Here is a 23,056-nt window from a genome sequence, read left to right as displayed (position 1 = left end):
GATTTCTACTTCATGTTCTTCCAAAAGCATGTGAGGTGATTTTGAAGATAGATATAATTTTAAATAAAATGATCGGGAATACAAATAAAACAGCATCATTTGAAAAAAAAATACAAACAGGAGTAGATGAAACTAGGTGTCTGTCTAAATAACGAATGTACTTTCCTAAAAGTAGTCAGTTCATTTAATGGTTAGATTGCAATTTTTTAAAACTCAAAAAAATAAAGTTGGCAAACTACTCATTGGCAATCAGTCTTTCCAAATAACATCAGAAGTTTAGGAGAAAATTCAAAATGTTGAAAGAAATACAGAAATCTCTTTTAAAAAGGTGCAGTTTGGGGGCTGTTTGTTCCTTGATAAAAGGAGAAATCACAAAATTATAATTTGGTCAGAGAACATTTAGCAGCATTATTTTGTTTGTGGAGCTTAATATAGTGATTTACATTACAGGATAGTGAGATTGCCCAGTAGAAATGATCGATTTACATTTCTTGAATCTGGGTTTGCTTTTGGAAGCTTCTGGAGGGCATTCAGTGCATGAGCAAGTTCCTGAATAAGCCCCTGTACTGAGAAGTCCTATACCATTGTTCTTTTTCTCTGATGTAATACTTTTCATACACAAACTCGGAAAAATCTGAAAAAGAAAAAAAAAAATCAGTGCAGGAGGCTGAACCCCAATGCTGCTGCTGAAGGACTGGCAGGTGGGGTCACCCACTCAGTAAGGAGTGGATATGCAGACCGGATGGGTGGATCAGGCCTTCCTAGTTATTGACTTGTTGCTCTGCAGACCCGGCCAAAGTGAGGAGGCCACTTCGTTAAAGAGTTATCTTATCTTTAAAAACCTTCAGGGTAAATGTGTTGCTCCAGAAATCTTCTATTTTGTCACCTCAATAAACTACTAGGAAGGGATTCAAAGATATCGCCTATGAAAATGAGCACTCCCTAGCTTTGCCCTTCCCGTCTCATACTCACGCTCAGGCTGAGTGGCCACTTTGATGGGCTGAGAGCTCTCCCCAGGCCCCCACTGGTTGTAGGCCACGACTCGGAAGGTGTACATGGCTTCTGGCTTCAGGTTTCCCACGGTAAACTGGAGGGACCCGGGTTGTGATGTGTTCACTGCTCGTTCCCTAGGAAATAAAAGTCACAGGAAAAGATGATTCCCACGTGAATACTTTTAGTCACAACCTTTACTTGACAAGTGAGAGCAGTAAGGTGGATCCCAAGGTTCCTTACTCATTTCCTGTTGACTTTGCAAGTAAGGCAAGGTCTCAGAGGCTCACTCTGGGAGGCAAAAGGACTGGAAGGGCCTACAAAGAAATGTTGCAGGGTTTCTGGGGAGTTCAAGTTTATGCCATTCCCATGAACCTCGCATACTAAAGTCTTTCCCCTTGACACTTTACCATTTAGCATCAAAACTCATAACAAAGAGCTAGTAAAATAAGAATGAACATCTGGAGTGCAGGCAGGAAGGTGCATTTTGCAAACACTGAGCTAATGACAGAAATTAGGGTTTCGATTATTCCACGAGTCGGTCTTTGTCAGTACCGCGAACCAACGCGTTTATTTTCTTCCATTATAGGAAAGGGAAAGGCCGATGCTAAATGCCAATGTGTATAGAATTGAAGTCCTGTGGTTATGTTGAGTGAAGTTAGCAAGAAGAAGCAGACTCCCTCCTGTGTGAGGAGGAAGTGCAATACACATCTTCTTGCCTTTTTTTCAAGCCACTACTACATGGACCCCACTCATTTTCCAATTAAAAGTTTCCTTAGTGTGTGTGCATATGCTAAGTCCCTTCAGTTGTGTCTGACACTTTATGGACTGTAGCCTGCCAGGCTTCTCGGTCCATGGGATTTTCCAGGCAAGAAAACTGGAGTGGTTTGCCATGGCCTCCTCCAGGGGATCCTCCTTAATGGTTCCAAACAAATGAATTAATATGCTGATCATGGTGGGATTTATAGTACATATTAAGAGAAGACAAATTCTATGGATATAGATCCTAACACATTAGAAACAAGAACCTCTAAAGTATGCTTTAAGGACTTACATGATTCTAGATATTTATATCCTCACAGGTCTCGTGTAATTGAATGTGAAGAAAGAGTTCCTTCTAAGCCACTCAACTGTTTCTTAAGATTTCTATTTCTAGATGATACCTCTTGCATCTCAGTGGAATTATATGTTCATTTCAATTTTACAAGTTTTATTTTATTTTAGGGAGATATTTCAAATGAAATCTGTTTTTCTGACAGGGCAAATTAAGTTTCCAAAGAGAAAAGTGAAGCAAAGTTCTAAGCGCATGAATGGTGATTCGTGGGTATATATACGCTCTTAATTTCACTGATATGATTGAGACTGGCTGGCTCCTCCTCAAACTCATTTCTCCGTCTCTGTGCACTGTGTCCGGGCCCCCTGAAGCCTAGATGAACCCATGTCACTGGTTTAACCAAAGAGTGTGAGTGCACACATCCATGCTGACTCCAGGCCTGGCAAGAGAAACCACACAGCAGCAGGCAGACTTTGGAACCCAGACGCTGATGATGTGTGTGCTCAGTCATTCAGTCGTGTCCAGCTCTTTGTGACCCCATGGACTGTAGCCTGCCAGGCTCCTCCGTCCATGGTATTTCCCAGGCAAGAATACTGGAGTGGGTTGTCATGTCCTACTCCAGGGCATTGTCTCAACCCAGGGATCAAACCTGCCTTTCTTGCATCTTCCTGAATTGGCAGGCAGATTCTTTACCATTGAGCCCCTTGGGAAGCCCCACGTCATGACAGAGGATCTAAATTCTGCAAGAATTCTGGAATGGACCTGTGAGAAGAACTGCCTGTCAATCAGGAACATCATTTTTCTACTTCATAGAGTCAAAGAGACTTGAGCCATTATAAGCTTGAGGGTTTAGTTGTTATAGCAGTTAGCATGAGTTTATCTCACACTGCTCGTAATTAAAATATGAAGCCTAGGTGTCAACCTAGGCAAGGAGGAGGGAGGGATGTGGTGTTAGTATTTAATGAATACAGAGCTTCAGTTGGGAATTCTGGAGATGGAGGGTGGGGAGAGTTGCCCCACAGGTAAATGCACTTAATTCCATAGAACTTTGACTTCAAAATGGTTAGCACTGTAAGTGCAATGTTATGTATGTTTTATGACAATAAATAAATGAAACCCAAACATCCCATATGAATCTGTATATATCCCAGGTTTAGGAGTCCCTGTGTGAGTACTGTGTTAAGTTGCTACAAGGCTGAATTATGACTTACAGTGGGGGAGGGGTTTGGTGGGATTCAACAGTGACCTATAGTAAGACTAAGAAACATCAGATAATATCCCCATGTACCACACATCACACTCATCGACTCTACCAAACTAAAATTATTTAGGCCAATACATTACTTTTTAAAAGAAAATCCTCACAATCAGATTGTATGCCTTATGAATGCAGAGATTTTTGCATCTTATTTTCTTTCATTAGAGGAATTGTTATATGTGTTTCTTCTCTTTTCATACAAATATGATGGTTTTATTATCATTATTTTACAAATGCAAAAGTAAGATTTGGAGAAACAACATTTTTTTTTTTTTTGCAAAGGACTCATAGTCAGCGAATCCCAGTTGAGAGTGAGATCTGGGCCTTCATTCTTAGGTCCAGAATCAGTATCATTCAACTAGAGGGGAAAACAAGGGGCCTATTTGGATCATGGGCACTTTGGGTAGAAGACATGAAATCCTACAAGGAAGAAGGGACATAGTGGTTCAGAAACCACTGTGAGGGTAACTATCATCTGTCGTGAGTCATTTCATGATATATTTTCTAGACCTTCGAGCAACATAGTTGTCATTGAAGGTCCGATTTGCATGCCAAACTTCTTGGGTATCTATAAGGAAGGACAGATTTCATAACTGACTTTATTTCAGTAACTACTAAATAATTTATGTGAAATAGCTGTGTTCTAGGACATGCTGGCATAACCCATTGAAAAGGCATTCTTCAAAGGAAAAAAAGACAACAACATCTGGGTGTGTCCAGGTAAGAATGTTGAAGATCATATAATAGAAACGTCACTCACGTAAAAAAGGGGGTGCTGGATTTAATGACAAGGAAGGGAGTTCTAGGTTCCTATAATCTACAGCAGCTTTCAAAAATATCCCAAATTGGTACAGGTTATGAGAAGATTATGTTCATTGATATGGAAAACTGGTATTTCTACAATATTACACACAATGTGAATGAAGAATCTTTAGAAGATCTTTCCATGGCAGTGATCTCAGTCCCTCCTCTAACCAGATGCCCTGGATTTACCACTAGTTTCTCCAACGTGGGCACTTAATGGCTTTAAATACAGATTTAATCTAAACATTTCCAAGTTATGTGCCAATTTTCAGAAATCTGCTTATCCTATCAGAGTGAGGTCACATCAAACTGCTAGGTAGATTAGAGAGAAGATTCTGGATTTTTAGGGCTTTCCAGTTGGTGTAGCGGTAAATAATCTACCTGCCAGTGCAGGAGATGGGGGTTCTATCCCTGGATTGGGGAGATACCCTGGAGGAGAAAATGGCAACCCACTCCAGAATTCTTGCCTGGAAAACCCCATGGACAGCAGAGCCTGACAGGCTACAGTCCATGGTGGCGCAAAGAAGCAGACATGACTGAAAGCGCATCCACACACACAGGATTTTAAAGTCAAGGGTTGTTTCCTATGCTTTCCCTTTAATTTATCTGAACTTCAGAGTCCTCAAGTGCTCACTGGTACTATAAAAGCATTTACCTCATAGAGTTTCTAGAGATCTCAATGAGATGTTGTATGTAAACCATATAAAGCAGTAGGCATGAGACCTGGTATTCATGAAGTCTTCCATATGTGGCAGTTACTACTGCTGTTATTTCTGTCATTATACAAAAAAAAAGAAAGAAAGAAAATCACAACTTCATAGGAAGGAAGCGTTCTTGAGTTCAAGAAGAGGACTTTTCACAATCTGAAGAGAGAAAGTAATAAGAGGTACAATCACGAAGAAAAATATATAAATATTGACATTTTCTTTCAGGTTAATTTTGTTTACAGAGATAAGTCAAATCAAAAAGCAGTCCCACAGATGTAGAGAATAGTCCTGTGGTTGAGAGGAGGCAGTGGAGTTGGGGAAGAATGCACTGGGAGCTTGGAGTCAGCAGACATCAACTGTTATGCAGAGAACGGATACACAACAAGGTCCTACTGTATAGCAGAGGGAACTACATTCAATATTGTGATACACCGTCATGGAAAAGAAAACAAAAGAGAACATGTATATGCATGCACACACACACATATATGTGAATATGACTCCATATATGCATATATTCATATTTATGTGCATATATATGAATCACTTAGCTGTACAGCCGAAATGAACTCAATGCTGTCAATCAACTATACTTCAATTTCTTTTAAGTCGTCAGAACTAGAGGCATCGGACAAGTTTCAATAACGAAAATGGCAATACTCTTTGAAAGGGAAGAGCCTTTGCTGGCAGCAATGGAGAAGGCATGGTGTTCCCCGAGTTTCCCAGCAGAGTCCCCCAGCCCTGTGGTATCTGGGCTTTGGTGCCAGGTTGGTTTGATGTTTCCTAGGGTCCTACTGGGTGACGTCAAATGTGACACCAATGAATTCTAAGAAAATAACATTTACTGCCATGTCACCCTTCACAGATGTGTTCAGTTACAAAGGTTGACAGGTGGCTTTTGATGACCCCATTTGTTCTTTAACAGCTGAAAGCAAACGTTTGCAAGTCATCTCCCAACGAGGAAATAAAATCTGAATTTGGAAGCGCAGTTTGTGACTCTTTTCTCTGGTTGCACGCTGCTGGCGATGGCAGGCACCTAAAGTAAAGTCTCCATAACCTCTGTCTTTAGGCAGTTAGCAGTTAGGACTTTTACTCATTCTAGCCCATGCTCCTCTGTAAATGGGCAGATGAATGCACTAGGTTCTGAAGAACAGAGAGGTTAGGAGTTTGTCCAATTACTGTGTCCGGGCGTACTGCCTGTCCCCGCAACAACCACGCCTGGGAAAGCAGCGGGTGACCCTGGCTGCATCTCCAAGAAGTTTTCGCTGATGACTCTCAAGACACAATCACCCGTCAAACCCATAGGACTCAGGGTCATGGTCTGTGGGGGCAGATGAACTGTCCAGAACATCATTATTCCACCTATTTTCCACTTGCCTCTGAGTCAGTGTGGGCAAGTGAAGATTAAGTTGACTGAAGCAGAGAGACCAGAATCCACTCACGGCCTATTCCTTCACTGAACATCCAGAGTATAAATTACGTAGCCTGTCTCCTTCTGCTGGCTGGAAAAGGGGTAGGCAACTTACCTTCTCTGACCTTCATATGGAGACTAACAGGACTCCGTTAATAAGAAGCACCTTTTTTGGGTAAATTCTGGTTCTCTGGGCTTTGGTTTACCTGGTTAAGGTTTCTTGGAAAATAACTACTATGTTCTAAAAGCATATACTCTGACCCACTAACAATACTTCTGCTGCTTTGTTGAGATCAGGGTTTTCATCTAAAACCTCCTTATGAGTTAGGCTGGGACCTGGGACCCTTTGCTGCAGTGCAGCCCTGCTTGCACCTGGATAACCCTGTCTTGGAGCAACAAAATACAAAGAAACTGTATGGGACTAGAAATAACTGCGTGCATGGGCACTTAGGGCAAATTCTGGATAAAAGAGACAAAGAGACCAAAAAAGAAACAAAGAGACCAAGTGCCACTTCTGAAGAGCCTGGAGCAAAAACAGGGTACTGGGCGTGCCCCCTGCATGCACCACCACCTAAGAAGGGATGGGCAAACCACCTAAGCCACTCCTCTGGCCTGAGCCCTAGACACACCCCTATCCTCACTCCTTACAAGGAACAAGTCTCTGCTCCCCTTAGGGAGTTAGCAAGCAAGGGAACCTGTGGTTGTTTTCTCTCCTTGCTGCTGCAGCAGGGTCCCCAGTAAAGCCTCACCTAAATTTCTTGTCCGGACTCTGATCAATTTCTATTGATTAAGAAGGCCAGGAACCCTTGCTGGTAACACTTAAATGTTGATACATATTAATTCAGGGAGTCACACATGGTGGCATGGAATATACCCTTGAGGGGTATGCATTGAGCCCTAACTCTGATTAGACTGTATTGTCCTGTGCCTGGAACAGGCTCCTGATTCGGTTCCTACTTACCATGGGTTGCGTTAAAATAACTTTCCTAGTTCTTTGTCATTAGTCTTCCCAGTTCTGTCTTCTGTTGACAGAAACACTCTTCTCACAAACATAGTCTGTCAACTCCATGCCCAAAACTTCATGCTGGCTGCCATTCTGTGGTTAATACAATATCCAAGTCTTGGGAAAAGATTCAAAGACCTTTAAGACATAGGCCAACCCTTAACACAATCATCTATAAATGGGTCACTCTGCCCCACAACACCCTGTCCATCCCTACCTTTGTCATTCTGACTTTCATTAATTCTTTTAATTTTGATTATCTTGGAGTTACCTTCTCCTGACTCAGTCCCTTCTCGGTTTGGCAGAAGCTCATTCGTTCTTCAACTCTAACTCAAATTCTCCTGGCTAGAGCTTTCCTACCATTATGTCCTCTAATTCAAGCAGCATAAAATACTATCTCCTTCGTGCTTCTGTTGTTTTTGGTTTACATGTCTACTGCAGCCTGTATCACACTGTATTGACAGACATGTTAGTCTCTCTGAATTAACTGTGAATTATTTCAGAAGAGAAATCATATTCCATTCATATCGTATTGATACTCAGCCTGTATCTACTCACTACAGATAAAGAATGCCTGTGGATTGCAAGGAGATCCAACCAGTCCATTCTAAAGGAGATCAGTCCTGGGTGTTCATTGGAAGGACTGATGCTAAAGCTGAAACTCCAATACTTTGGCCACCTCATGCGAAGAGTTGACTCAATGGAAAAGAAAGATGCTGGGAGGGATTGGTGGCAAGAGGAGAAGGGGACGACAGAGAATGAAATGGCTGGATGGCATCACCGACTCGATGGACATGAGTTTGAGTGAACTCCGGGAATTGGTGATGGACAGGGAGGCCTGGCGTGCTGTGATTCATGGGGTCGCAAAAGTCGGACACGACTGAGCGACTGAACTGAACTGATGCTATACGGGAGCCACCTAGATGTCCATTGACAGATGAATGGATAAAGGAGTTGTGGTACATATATGCAACGGAATATTACTCGGCCATAAAAAGAAACGGATTTGAGTCAGTTCCAGTAAGGTGGATGAACCTAGAGTCTGTTACACACAGTGAAGTAAGTCAGAAAGAGAAAAATATCATCTATTAACACATGTATATGGAATCTACAAAAATAGTACTGATGAACATTTGCAGAGCAGGAATAGAGACCCAGACATAGAGAACAGACTTGTGGAAACAGCAGGGGAAGGAGAGGGTGGGAATTGAGAGAGTAGCATTGAAAGCTACATATTACCATATGCAAAACAGACAGCTAGTAGGAAGTTGCTGTATAACACAGGGAGCTCAACCTGGAGCTCTGTGCCAGCCTAGAGGGATTGGAGCTCAAGAGGGAGGGGGCATGTGTATACCTCTGGCTGATTCACGTTGCTGTATGGCAGAAATTAACACAACGTTGCAAAGCAATTATCCTCTAACCAAGAATTTAAAATAATGATAATAATGCCTATGGTGCTGGTGCTCATTTTTGAATGAAAGCGTAAATAAAATTTTTAATGGGATAATTACATAACATCATCACAGAGTGTGAAATCCGAAATGTTTCCTTCCAACTTTGGGTGGCTTTCAGATGCCACTTCACTTTCCTAGGTTTCTTTCTCGTGATTTAAAAAGAGTGAGATCTCCTCAAAGAAGGTTTTTAAAAAATCTATCACCCTTTATTGGGAATAGAAAATTACCTCTATGTGTGTGTTTATTAGCTGAATTCAGCACTGCTGTATTTACGTTTCAGAAGTAAACACAGTTTAAAGATTAAGGTGGTATCGTTTCTTAGAGGATCATGTGAATCAGTCTGCAGGGTACATCTTAAGTAAACATATATCCTCTTGCCTAAGTATAGCAGGGTGATAACATGCAGGCACAGCTGTGAGCTGAGCAACACATCCTGTCTTGATGTATCAAATGCCTAATTAATTGCTTTAAAAAGAAAGAGTTCTATTAATACTCCTTCAGGAAGGACCTATGGTATTTTTAATGGAGAGATTTTTAACATCTTTTGATCCGTTCTACAGACTGGTTCCAAATAGGAAAAGGAGTGCGTCAAGGCTGTATATTGTCAGCTTGCTTATTTAACTTATATGCAGAGTACATCATGAGGAATGCTGGGCTGGAAGAAGCACAAGCCGGAATCAAGATTGCTGGGAGAAATATCAATAATCTCAGATATGCTGATGACACCACCCTTATGGCAGAAAGTGAAGAGGAACTCAAAAGCCTCTTGATGAAAGTGAAAGAGGAGAATGAAAAGGTTGGCTTGAAGTTCAACATTCAGAAAACAAAGATCATGGCATCTGGTCCCATCACTTCATGGGAAATAGATGGAAAAACAGTGGAAACAGTGTCAGACTTTATTTTTTTGGGCTCCAAAATCACTGCGGATGCTGATTGCAGCCATGAAATTAAAAGACGCTTACTCCTTGGAAGGAAAGTTATGACCAACCTTGATAATATATTAGAAAGCAGAGACATTACTCTGCCAACCAAGGTCCGTCTAGTCAAGGCTATGGTTTTTCCCGTGGTCATGTATGGATGTGAGAGTTGGACTGTGAAGAAAGCTGAGCGCCGAAGAATGGATGCTTTTGAACTGTGGTGTTGGAGAAAACTCTTGAGAGTCCCTTGTACTGCAAGGAGATCCAACCAGTCCATTCTAAGGGAGATTGATCCTGGGTGTTCATTGGAAGGACTGATGCTAAAGCTGAAACTGCAATACTTTGGCCACCTCATGCGACGAGTTGACTCACTGGAAAAGACTCTGATGCTGGGAAAGGTTGGGGGCGGGAGGAGAAGGGGACGACCGAGGGTGAGATGGCTGGATGGCATCACTGACTCTGTGGACATGAGTTTGAGTGAACTCCGGGAGTTGGTGATGGACAGGGAGGCCTGGCATGCTGTGATTCATGGGGTCACGGAGAGTCGGACAGGACTGAGCGACTGAACTGAACTGAACTTTAATTTTTATTTCTTTAATAAAAGCCACAAGGGTGCAATGATGGGAAGATTTCTGTTGGAAATAAGCTATTTACTGAAATAGGGCTCAAAGTGAGAGCAGCAACCACCACCCAAGGGCCACCCTTTCTCATCCCAGAAGCAGAGACTCTGGAATCAGTGTTATCTTGAAGGGAAAGTAGGTTCAGAGGTGACCCCCCTCTAGACAAAGCATAATGGAGGAAGGGAAGTCATCTTCTTGGTCAGAGGTATTTTCACTAAACTTTGGTTAAAATTTCTGTTTTTACTTGAATTATTTAAACACACACACACAGAGTCTGAGGAACAGGCTTAAAAAACTTTTGTCTCAATATAATTTGTTTCAGCATCGAGCACACATCCAAAACCCTAGTTACAGAACCAATAACGACTGCAACAACAAACACGACAACTGTTTTTTCATGGAAAAGGGAAAGTTTTGGATTCAAATGATTTATTTGGTTTACTAGTCCCGGCCAATGCTCTCAGAATAAATACGACTCAGCTCTGGGTCCCGTCCTTATCCTGTGATCCGGGGACAGCCGGTCTTACCCTTCTCAGGCTGCTACCGTCATCTCCATGCTGACAAATTCCTGATAGATATCTCCAACCCAAACCTCTCTTCTGAGCTCCAGCTTTCTATTTTCGAGGAGGATCCTGCTTGACACTCCAACTTAAATATTGAAAAGTATATCAAACATAGCATACCTGAGTGTGACTTTCTGATCTTCATTCTCAAACTTAGATTGTTCCACCATCCTAATTTCAGCAATTTGTCTCGCCATAAGCTGAATCCTAGGACTCAACCTTGACAACTCCCTCTGTCTCACAATTATTGTCCAGTCTTTCACCCTGTCCTGTCCATTCTGCTTCCTGAATACTTCTAGAATCTTCCCCCACTGCTCCATCTTCACAGATACACCTTAGTCCTGCCTACCTACTGCTGCTGCTGCTAAGTCACTTCAGTCGTGTCCGACTCTGTGTGACCCCATAGACGTCAGTTCACCAGGCTCCACCGTCCCTGGGATTCTCCAAGCAAGAACACTGGAGTGGGTTGCCATTTCCTTCTCCAATGAATGAAAGTGAAAAGTGAAAGTGAAGTCGCTCAGTTGTGTCTGACTAGTAGCAACCCCATGGACTGCAGCCCACCAGGCTCCTCTGTCCATGCGATTTTCTAGGCAAGAGTACTGGAGAGGCTTGCCATTGCCTTCTCCGGCCTACCTACTAAACACGACTAAACTGTTTCTAAGAGACTATACCCTCCTCTGTTACTTCCAATACAGTTCGGGACACATGGTCAACTCACAGGTGAATAATGGGTCATTCATTTAAACTGGAAATCTGTCAATGACATGTTTTATATTTGAATAGGCTCAAGACCACAGGAAGAATTAAATCACTCTTCTCTCATTTAGTGATCTAGAACACTTTAGAATGGACAGGGTTTTACACTTTGCAGAGAAGCAGAGTGATGGGAGGCCTGACTCAGCTTGAAGGTGGAGCTTTGGATTCTGAGTCTTTGTATCACATGCTGTCTTTGCATCACAACACACTCCCTTCATAACAAGCTTCATCAGCTGCATGATCCTCAATCCGAGGGGCAGGGAAAGGATATGTAAACACTGTGTTGAAAACATAACGCACGATGCATTCTGAAATGAATTCTCCATGCCAGTCATGAAAAGCTGGTCTCTAATCCCAAGCAGTGAGCAGAGGTTTCCTGAAGTGACATAAAGCCATGGAAAGCAAACAGCTGCAAGTTGGAAGCCCCTGCCCAGTGTTTGTTCTGCCAAAAAACAGGCGTGTGACCTTGAGCAAGTCAGGGGCTGTCTCGGAACCTTTTCTGTTTCATTTGCAAACAAACTCACAGGGTTATCTCCCAAACTCACAGGGTTTCTGTGAGGATTAAACTGAATGATGCTTATGAAAGTGTTTTATTTCTCTCATCTGAACTCCCACAGTCCTTTTAGGAAATATCTTTTACTCTGTGTGGTATAGTAAAGAGATCACTGGACTAGAAACTTGCATTTAAATCCTTGCTTATAATATTTCCTAACTGTATAGCTTCTTAGGTGATGCTTTGTCAGGTCAGTTCAGTCACTCAGTCATGTCCAATTCTTTGCAAACCCATGGACTGCAGCATGCCAGACTTTCCTGTCCATCACCAACTCCTGGAGCTTGCTCAAACTCATGTCCTTTGAGTCAGAGATGCCATCCAACCATCTCATCCTCTGTCGTCCCCTTCTCCTCCCGCCTTTAATCTTTCCCAGCATCAGGGTCTCTTCCAATGAGTCAGTTCTTCCCATTAGCTGGCCAAAATATTGGAGCTTCAGCTTCAGCATCAGTCTGTCCAATGAACACTCAGGACTGATTTCCTTTAGGATGGACTGGTTGGATCTCCTTGCAGTCCAACTGACTCTCAAGAGTCTTCTCCAACACCACAGTTCAAAAGCATCAATTCTTCGGCAGTCAGCTTTCTTTATAGTTCAATTCTCACATCCATACATGACTACTGGAAAAACCATAGCCTTGACTAGACGGACCTTTGTTGGTAAAGTAATGCCTCTGCTTCTTAATATGCTACTAGGTTAGTCATAGCTTTTCTTCCAAGGAGTAAGTGTCTTTTAATTTCATGGCTGCAGTCACCATCTGCAGTGATTTTGGAACCCCCAAAAATAAAGCGTCTCACTGTTTCCCCATCTATTTGCCATAGAAGTGATGGGACAGGATGACATGATTAGCTTTTTGAATGCTGAGTTTTAAGTCAGCTTCTTCACTCTCCTCTTTCACTTTCATCAAGAGGCTCTTTAGTTCACTTTCTGCCATTAGGGTGGAGTTATCTGCATATCTGAGGTTATTGATATCTCTCCTGGCAATCTTGATTCTAGCTTGTGCTTCATCCAGCCCAGCATTTCACATGATGTACTCTGCAAAGAAGTTAAATAGGCAGGGTGGCAATATACAGCCTTGACGTACTCCTTTCCCGATTTGGAACCAGTCTGTTTTTCCATATCCAGTTCTTGACCTGCATACAGATTTCTCAGGAGGCAGGTCAGATGGTCTGGTATTCCCGTCTCTTTAAGAATTTTCCACAGTTTGTGGTGATCCACACAGTCAAAGGCTTTGGCATAGTCATCAAGCAGAAGTAGATGTTTTTCTGGAACTCTCTTGCTTTTTTGATGATCCAATGGATGTTGGCAGCTTGATCTCTGGTTCCTCTGATCTTAGGTTCCTCTCCTAAATCCAGCTTGAATCATCTGGAAGTTTTCAGTTCATGTACTGTTGAAGCCTGGCTTGGAGAATTTTGACCATTACTTTACTAGAGTATGAGATGAGGGCAATTATGCAATAGTTTGAGTATTCTTTGGCATTGTCTTTCTTTGGGATTGGAATGAAAACTGACATTTTCCAGTCCTGTGGCTACTGTTGAGCTTTCCAAATTTGTGGGCATATTGAGTGCAGCACTTTCACAGCATCATCTTTTAGGATTTGAAATAGCTCAACTGGAATTCCATCACCTCCACTAGTTTTGTTCATAGTGATGTTTCCTAAGGCCCATTTGACTGCATTCCAGGATGTCTGGTTCTAGGTGAGTGATCACACCATGGTGGTTATCTGGGTCGTTAAGATCTTTTTTGTACAGTTCTTCTGTATACTGATGCTTTGTAGACTTTCAGAACTGAGCCAGGAAAACTCATTTGTAAAACAGAGATTATCATACTAGCCTTACCTGAGAATCAAATGTGCCGACATTTGTGAAAGCAATAAGCTTCTCTGTAAACATGAATTGGGAAATGCCTTTATGTCATTGATTCTCACTTCCAACTCACGTGAATCCATCCCATGGATCCATCTGTCCCAGGCAATGCCCACGTGTTTTAGGCACTTTCTCAACCCTGTTTAATACTCCTCATACCTTACATGTCAGGCACTCCTATTATTCCACATGAGGAAATGAAAGCACCGGTAACTGGCCCAAGGCCACCTGGCTAGTTCAACTGTGAACCAGAATCGAAGCCCAGGAAGTTCAATTTCACAGCCTCAAAGCCTTAACCTTGTGAATACACTGAGTCACACTCCATATAGAATTTTAGATTGCTGAATGGAAGGTATAACGTTTTACATACATATTAAAATTTGCTACTGTGCTTTGCATAGTAAATAAAGGATGCAAATCAGCCTCACCATTAAGTCAGAGAATTATCAGAAAGAAGCCTGTTGAAGAAATCCATACCCTAATTCTGAAAATATCAAGAAAGCCTGATTCTCTTCCAGCTTAATCCACTCACCGCTGAGAACAAGCAGGTGGAGAGGCTGAGAACACCTGCTCCAGAGGCAGGCCTGCATTCAGTCTAGGCTCTGCCCCTTGCCGGGGGGAAAGCAGGGGGAGAAGCCCCTTTGAGCCTCGTCTGGATAATGCTTCGCTGTGAGGGTGAAATAAGGTAATTCATGTGAGATGCCTGGATCCTGGTGCCAGTGCGCAGTCCATAAGTGCTTGCTCTCCGTGTGGATGCTTACTCTGTGGTCTTAGGGATGCAACTGACCCCTCCCTTGGGCATCAGCTGCTAGATGTTTAAGTAGCAGAAAGTTGGACTGTGATCCCTAAGATCATTTTCCATTCTAAAGATTTTTAGGTAGTAGGGAGAGACAGCTGGATGTCTGTGAAGCAATTATATCTCTGTGAATTCTGGCTTTCAGGTTCTAGAATTTATGTTGTCCTCTGACTTATGCAATGAAAGCTCCTGAGGGGCTGAATAAAAAATGTTAACCGTGGCACTTGCATTATTGACACCATTAACCAGTCAGACAGATTAATGATAATCTGAGCTAGAGTAATTTGCCTGACAAAGCCATCGCAAATCTAAGGCGAATGTTAAATCCACCACCTTTTAAAAAGCTGTTGTGTTAAGGGGCTAAATAAACCTATACGGGCAAATAAGCATTCCAGCTAATCACTCAGAGAAACACGGCTTGTGTTTGTTCTAGTTGAGAGCCAGAAAACAGAAAATGAACCAAGATAGTGGAATCAAGTTTCAAAATCAACTTCTTGTTTCTCAATTTTAAAAGTTTCCGTTGAATTGTAGTCAGCATTTTCATCTTCTCAGTAACACAGTTTGTTTTATTGGTTGAGGAAAAATCTATTAAGAATATCACATCTGCCTCTCCGCCACTTTTATCTTATCAGTTCCGATCAGTAAACATCTGCAGAAGTCAGGAAACTAGACACTTGGATACAGAATTATAAATGACATCCTGCCTCAATCACTGGGGGAGAGAAATACACATAGAGTCAAACAAACACAAAACCAGACACAAGGTGCCAAATACTTACCATAGTCATGTGATCAAAGTGAAAAGGGCAGATAAAGGAGAAATGGATGACTTCTGACCTATAGGACCCTGGAGAGTTTCACATGGTGACTGACATTTCAGTTGGAACTTCAATTCAACAACTATCCTGTGAACTTTTCCTCTAAGTTAGGCATTGCTCTGGGTGCTGAGAATCGCTCAATGAATAAAAGTGATAAAAACATCCTTGCCCACATAATGCTTATATTCTGGTGGTGAGAAAAGGGATTCAGGAAACAATAATTTAAAGGTAATAACTCAGTGGTGAAAAATAAGAATGAATAAGAACACTGGGAAGGTTAGCAGTCAGGTAAAACTTCCAATAAAGGACACCATCTCTGCAGAGACTCAGTGACAGGCAGAATGATCCATGTCCAATGTTTGAGGGGCGGAGCAGTTTAGGGAGACTGAAGAATTAGGACACAGGTCTTGAGGGAGAAGGATTCTTGGTATACAGAGGAAATGCAGAGAAGTCAGGGAGACTGGAGAGGAGAGAGTGAATAAGAAAGCAGTAAATACAAATGATGAAGCTGGGAAGGTGACAAGCGGCCAGATCAAGAAGGATTTCTGATAATTCTCTGAATGAGATAGGTAGTCACTGCAGGGTTTTGAAGAAGACAAATGAAACAACCTAACTTGTGTGAACTCCAGGTTAACTCCAGCTGCTAAGGTAAGAATAGACTTGAGAGGTTGTGGCAACAGTATGAATGAGATTTGATGGTAGTAAGAAGTGGCAGGATTCAGTGTACATTTTATTTTCATTTATATAGTCAACTTTTTTAATCATAGAAAATTTTGAGCCATACAAAATTAGACAGAATGATATGATGACCCACATTATTCCCATCAATCAGCTTAAAAATAAGTCACAAAAGTCAGTCTTTTAGTATCATTTTGTAGCCAATATCAGGTATCCTATTTTATCAAGGATTCATGATATATTTTGGCAGTGCTGCTAAGACTTGATGATGGATTTGATGTAGGGTTTGAGGAAAAAAAGAGGTCTTAACAATTACTCAAAGGACTTTGGCTTGAGTAATGAGAAATATGCGGATTTTATTGAGATGGAAGAACCTCTGGCATGGCAAAGTTTTGGAAGGGGATTGAGGTTGAAGGAAAATAGATACTTTGTTTATAAATTTTAGATGTTTATGACAAATCAAAGTTGAGATATCAAAAAGGAATTGGGTTATATGATTCAGAATTGCAGGTAAAACATCAGGTCCAGGTATATAAATTTAGAAGGCATCAACATATTGACAAAATATTAATATAAAGTCACAAACTAGATGAATTGATATCTCCAAAGTCTGAGTTCAAGGGCAACTTAATATTCACAGGTCAGGGAAACTAAGAGTAACATGTAAAAAAAGCCTGAAAATGAGTGGCCATAGGACTGGAATAGAATCAGGAGAATGTGTACTATAGAATCCAAGAGAAGAATATGTTTAATGATAAGGGAAGTGATCGACAGTGACAATATTTGCTAACTATCCAAGTAATGAGAGGACCAGGAATTGACTATTGGGTTTAGCATCACGGATGCCACCTGGTAAACCTTGATAAGATCAGTTTCAGTGAAATATTAGGGATAAAATCATAACTGGAATATGAGGTAAGGTATTGGAGTGAAGTTAGACAAGGCTTCCCTTGTGGCTCAGCTGGTAAAGAATCTGCTTGTAATACGGGAGACCTGGGTTCGATCCCTGGGTTGGGAAGATCTCCTGGAGAAGGGAAAGGCTACCCACTGCAGTATTCTGCCCTGGAGAATTCCATGGACTGTATAGTCCAGGGGGTCGCAAAGAGTCGGATATGACCGAGCGACTTTCACCTCACCTAGACAACTCGAGGTCTGTTGCTGTGAAAGGGGAGAGAATGAAGTGATAGAGAAGGGCGAAATGAGATTGAGAGGAATGGTTTGTTGAGACGGAAAAGACAAATACACGCTTGTAGGCTGATGGGCATGATAGCCCAAGGTGCGGAATACTGATGATGGGGAGAAAGGCTGAGCTGAAGCTTTGGTCTTTTGGTTGCAAGACAGGGTGAGATCTAGTATGGAAGTGAACATTTGGCCCTGTTAAGAGCATGGCCAATTCTTTCACAGCAATTTGAGGAAAGACAGGTTACATACTTAAAGATCCACTGAGATAGGTAAATCAGATACACAGCTTATACAACTTCTATTCTGAGTGCCACTGTTTTCCAGGAAATTAGAAGGAAGGTTAATTAACAGTAGGGGAAAGAGGGGAAGTATTGGAGATTTAAATATATTTAGGGTCGTGTGTGAGAGAGGCTGACTGCTCTGTGCAATGTAACTCCCAGATGAGTAGTTAAGAATTTTAAGACTATTGGCACAACTGCATATTTTCTTCCAGGTATATTCAGCTCCAAGAGCACAAGAAAAGGTAGGCAGAAAATTAGTTTACTTGAGTTGTTTTTTTTTCCGAGAAACTAATATTAAATGAGAATCACAAGCAAGGCATTGGTGTATGTCAGTGTTTCTAAGAATCGACTGCGGGATTTTAGCTTTTAACAAGTGAAGGAGAACATGGAGGCGGGACCATGGATGACCATAGAGTCAAAGAACTGCAGGGTCCCCATGGAATCAAGGTTGGTTGTAATCAGTCTTAAATGGAAGCTTATCCAACTTCTACTCCGAGTACTACTATTTCCCAGGAAGCTAGGAGGAAGGTCAATTAAAGAGGGGGAGAGAGGGGAGGTACTGGAGATGTGAGAAGAGAGGAGTGGGAAAATAAGAGAAAGTGTGATGTCTGACGTGAGAGCAGAGAGAATTTGCAGAGTGCTGTTGACAAGAATCACGGTGTGGCCAGAGGAATAACTTCCCAGAGGGTATGGAGGATTGATCATGGGTTTGAAAGGTAAGGGAGGTATCAGTAGATGAGTACAGGATGAAACGTTTTTATGAGCAGGAAACAGTGAGCAGCTTTGAACATAAGTGGTTCATATAAATGATGGCAACCCATCATTACGGTGATACAACCATCACGTTTGAGCCTTATTTCAGCCTTTTCCATGTTGTCTGTCTTAGAGCTCAAACAATTTTGAGACCTGCATCCTGCCTTTGTGCAGTGACTACCTTGGATGCTTTCACTGAATTCTTTCAAATTTGTTCTCACAGCAATTCTGATAGATAGAATTCATGTTGCCTTTGCCCATTACAACAAAGAGACGTTATTCCTGGTTTTTACATAATTAAATTCACAAAACTCACATCTGATAAAGTCGTAGTGCCATGTCTAAATCTAGCCATTTGGACGTACGTGGTATAGTTTTAACCATCATAGGTTAGAGGGAACTACGCTCTATCTATGTATAGATTGCAGACAGATTTCCATTCAAGGGAATTTGGTAGTAGTTATGTGCATGTCTTTATATAGAAATTTGATCATATTTAAATTTAAAACACTTTCACATTCTTTAAGCAGTGAAGTGAGTGATCCAAACTATATTTCAAAAAGATAACTTGAGACAGTGAGGGGGATGGATTACAAGGTAAGAAACCATTGTCAGAGATCACGTAGGTGTTAGTGGAGATAACAGAAAAAAAGGAGACATGGTTGAGCTATGGCCAAGATGACATGAGAGGACCTGGGGAGTAATGGCAGCGCTGAGTTGGAGGAGTGAAACATGACTTGGGTTTTTTGCTTGGTCAACAGGATGAAAGGGACAAACATAAACCAAGAAAAGTGAAGAAAATATATACTTAAGGAGGAGACAGTGAGTATGGTTCTGGGCAGGTTGAATTTAAGATGCCTCCGGGAAACCCATGTGAATGCATGAAGACAAGTGGGTAAGAATTATTACCTCCAGTCTTCACAGCTGCATGCAAGGAACTTAAGAGGTTTCTCCTAAGGTCACAGAGTTATACAGTTGCAGAGATAAAACTGAAACAAAGGCCTGCTTCTTCACAGTAATGAATGACCCTAGGGAACAGAGGCCATAGGCATTGGTATATTTCTTCCCTTGCATGGTAAAGGCAGGTCAAATCGTAAAAGCAAACAGAAACTTAAAAAGGATATACTTTAACGGCTGCTGGGAGCTGAGAAGAAAAGCATTTTGAGACGCAGCAGGAGAGAAGTTTCAGTGTGCCATCCGATTATCACACTGCAGCCTTTTGAACTAAAGACCACTCCCGCCAGCCCAAGTATACTGTCCCTTTCAGATCCTGAAGGGTTCCTAAAGATCACCATGTGTTTAAAGCACTCAAGTTTGAGAGACCAGAAGCCTGACACTTCGATCCGGGCTTCCCCTCCACATGCCTTCAAGAGGCACAGGTAATACTCGTGACAGCCATTCAGTCTCTTCTGCAGAAGAATAAATAGGCATCACCAGGATTAGTGTGAGCTCAGCCTTGCGGACAACTGGGGCCCAACGGGACACGTGTCCACCCTCAGTCTCTGCTTCTCTAGCTCCCTTTCTTTCTCCCTCTCGTCTCTTCTTCCCTCATTGCACATACAGAGATGCATAAAACAGGTCATATTTCCTGCATGGCCACTTTGGACTAGTTATTTAAGAGGAGGTTTAATGTGGAAGAAAAGATTTGGGAACTGGAACCCCGACAAGTCAGCAGATATTTTGTAAAGATCCTAGTTACCCTATCAAAATCCTCATCCATTAAAGAATTTAATGATGCTGTTCCCTCTCTGTGGGAGACGCACGGGCAGGTCCACTGAGCATATGTGAAAATAGGTCTACAGAATCTTGGGATTTGGCAACATAATGTTTCTCTGTTGTAAATTCAGATTTTACATGCCCATCCTTTAATTATCTTTAATTGGCAATATTAAAAAAAAAAAACCCTAATATAATGAGGAGAGAAAATTTTACAAAATGCTTTAAAAATGGAATGGGAAGCTCCGTCAAGAAAACTCCCTAGCTTTCTGACTTTCTAAGTGAGATATTTACAGAATGGTTTTACACTTAGATCTTAAATAAAAGTTCCAAACATTGAACATGCTTAAATGCAAATATACCCGTTTAAGTGCCAATAATTAATGATAAATAACAATGATACCAATCATACAGGCATTTGATAAATATTACAAAACTCCATTTCAAGCAATATGGCTAAATGGATAGTATGTGGAAGAACGCTTTTGTTACAGCACACCTCAAATTCTGGGTAAATTATTCAAAATCTCTTTTACAAAAAAAAAAAAAATTACCCATGTGTATGGTGGCAGCAAATTAAGAGAATTATAGTGGGAAAGCAGACTTGCAGGATCACTCTTTAACTTAGGGTACTTGCCCATCAATAGAAGTCTAGACCTATAAATTTTAGAAACTAACAGGAAAAGAGAATAAGAAACAAAGTTTGCAGTTAAAGTAAGGTATAAGGTCTTATTAGAGAACCGTGTATATAGCCAGGATCCTGAAAAAAAGCAAGCTTCAGTGGAAAATGAAAATGAAATTAGCCTCATGAGAGAATTAGTGAATACATCCCAGTGTCAGTTTTAACTTAGTTGGAACAGGAGGAAAAAAAAAAAAAAAACCCTCTTAAAATTGCTTATCACAAATCTGCATTTACCCACTTACGTTGATATGTTAAAAATGGTAGAAAAGCAAATATTATACTTAAATTGATTTTCTGGTAACTAATGAAATATCAGTATGAAACCTGCCTCCCTGGTGGCTCCGTTGGTAAAGAAGCCTCCTGCAGTGTGGGAGAGCTGGGCTCAGTCCCTGGGTCAGGAAGATTCCCCAGAGGAAAGCATGGCAACCCACTCCAGTATTCTTGCCTGGAGAAGCCCATGGACAGAAGAGAATCCCTGGCGGGCTAGAGTCCATGGGGTGGCAGAGAGTCGGACACGACTGAGGGACTAAGCACATGAGACCTGCATGGACCAAATACATCTTAACAAAAACGTGGTTTAATATGGACTCATTTTGGGAAAGCAAATCTTCCCAGGAGAATGTACTTTAAATCTGGGCCTCAAAAATTCCCTGAGACAAATTTCTAAGAACTAGAGTTAACAATCAAGAATCGCCCAAACATGGGAAGAAAAATAAGCTCCCATGAAGAAGAGTCAGAAGAAACATATTTCTGAATGAGACACACAAAGACAGCAGATATTAGAGTGGTCAAATGTAGACTATAAAATAAGTGTAATAAATTTAAAGAAATGAGATATTATATACAGTTTATTCTTATAGATTAGAACTTAACCAATTTATGTTCAGTTCACTTCAGTCGCTCAGTCGTGTCTGACTCTCCACGACCCCATGAATCACAGCACGCCAGGCCTCCCTGTCCATCACCAACTCCCGGAGTTCACTCAAACTCATGTCCACAGAGTCGGTGATGCCATCCAGCCATCTCATTCTCTGCCGTCCCCTTCTCCTCCCGCCCCCAACCTTTCCCAGCATCAGAGTCTTTTCCAGTGAGTCAACTCGTCGCATGAGGTGGCCAAAGTATTGCAGTTTCAGCTTTAGCATCAGCCCTTCCAATGAACACCCAGGATTGATCTCCTTTAGAATGGACTGGTTGGATCTCCTTGTGGTACAAGGGACTCTCAAGAGTCTTCTCCAACACCACAGTTCAAAAGCATCGATTCTTCGGCGATCAGCTTTCTTCACAATCCAACTCTCACATCCATACATGACCACGGGAAAAACCATAGCCTTGACTAGACGGACCTTTGTTGGCAAAGTAATGTCTCTGCTTTTTAATATACTATCAAGGTTGGTCATAACTTTCCTTCCAAGGAGCAAGCGTCTTTTAATTTCATGGCTGCAATCAGCATCTGCAGTGATTTTGGAGCCCAAAAAAACAAAGTCTGACACTGTTTCCACTGTTTTTCCATCTATTTCCCATGAAGTGATGGGACCAGATGCCATGATCCTTGTTTTCTGAATGTTGAGCTTCAAGCCAACCTCTTCACTCTCCTCTTTCATTTTCATCAAGAGGCTTTTGAGTTCCTCTTCACTTTCTGCCATAAGGGTAGTGTCATCTGCATATCTGAGGTTATTGATATTTCTCCCAGCAATCTTGATTCCAGCTTGTGCTTCTTCCAGCCCAGCGTTCCTCATGATGTACTCTGCATATAAGTTAAATAAGCAAGGTGACAATATACAGCCTTGACATACTCCTTTTCCTATTTGGAACCAGTCTGTTGTTCCACGTACAGTGCTGACTGTTGCTTCCTGACCTGCATACAGGTTTCTCAAGATGCAGGTCAGGTGGTCTGGGATTCCCATCTCTTTCAGAATGTTCCACAGTTTATTCTGATTCACACAGTCAAAGGCTTTGGCATGCTCAATGAAGCAGAAACAGACGTTTCTCTGGATTCTCTTGCTTTCTCCACGATCCAGCGGATGTTGCCAATTTGATCTCTGGTGCCTCTGCCTTTTCTAAAACCTGCTTGAACATCTGGGAGTTCACGGTTCACATATTGCTGAAGCCTGGCTTGGAGAATTTTGAGCATGACTTTACTAGCGTGTGAGATGAATGTAATTGTGCGGTAGTTTGAGCATTCTTTGGCATTGCCTTTCTT

The 23,056-nt window shown here is 41.7% G+C and overlaps 1 protein-coding gene across 1 annotated transcript in view; it reads right to left on the bottom strand.

Moving 5' to 3' along the window:
- DCC (DCC netrin 1 receptor) overlaps positions 1–23,056 on the bottom strand; it is an 887,682-nt gene that overhangs the window by 403,245 nt on the left and 461,381 nt on the right. Inside the window, exon 9 of the mRNA XM_088833422.1 lies at positions 973–1,127. Within this exon, the coding sequence (XP_088689548.1) occupies positions 973–1,127 (155 nt within the window). The remainder of the gene's footprint in view (positions 1–972; positions 1,128–23,056) is intronic.

Source organism: Moschus berezovskii, chromosome 28 (genome assembly GCF_049115385.1).
Source record: "Moschus berezovskii isolate FMDL1 chromosome 28, NW_MosBer_1.0, whole genome shotgun sequence".
NCBI lineage: Eukaryota > Metazoa > Chordata > Mammalia > Artiodactyla > Moschidae > Moschus > Moschus berezovskii.
This window is presented reverse-complemented; position numbering and strand designations above follow the sequence as displayed.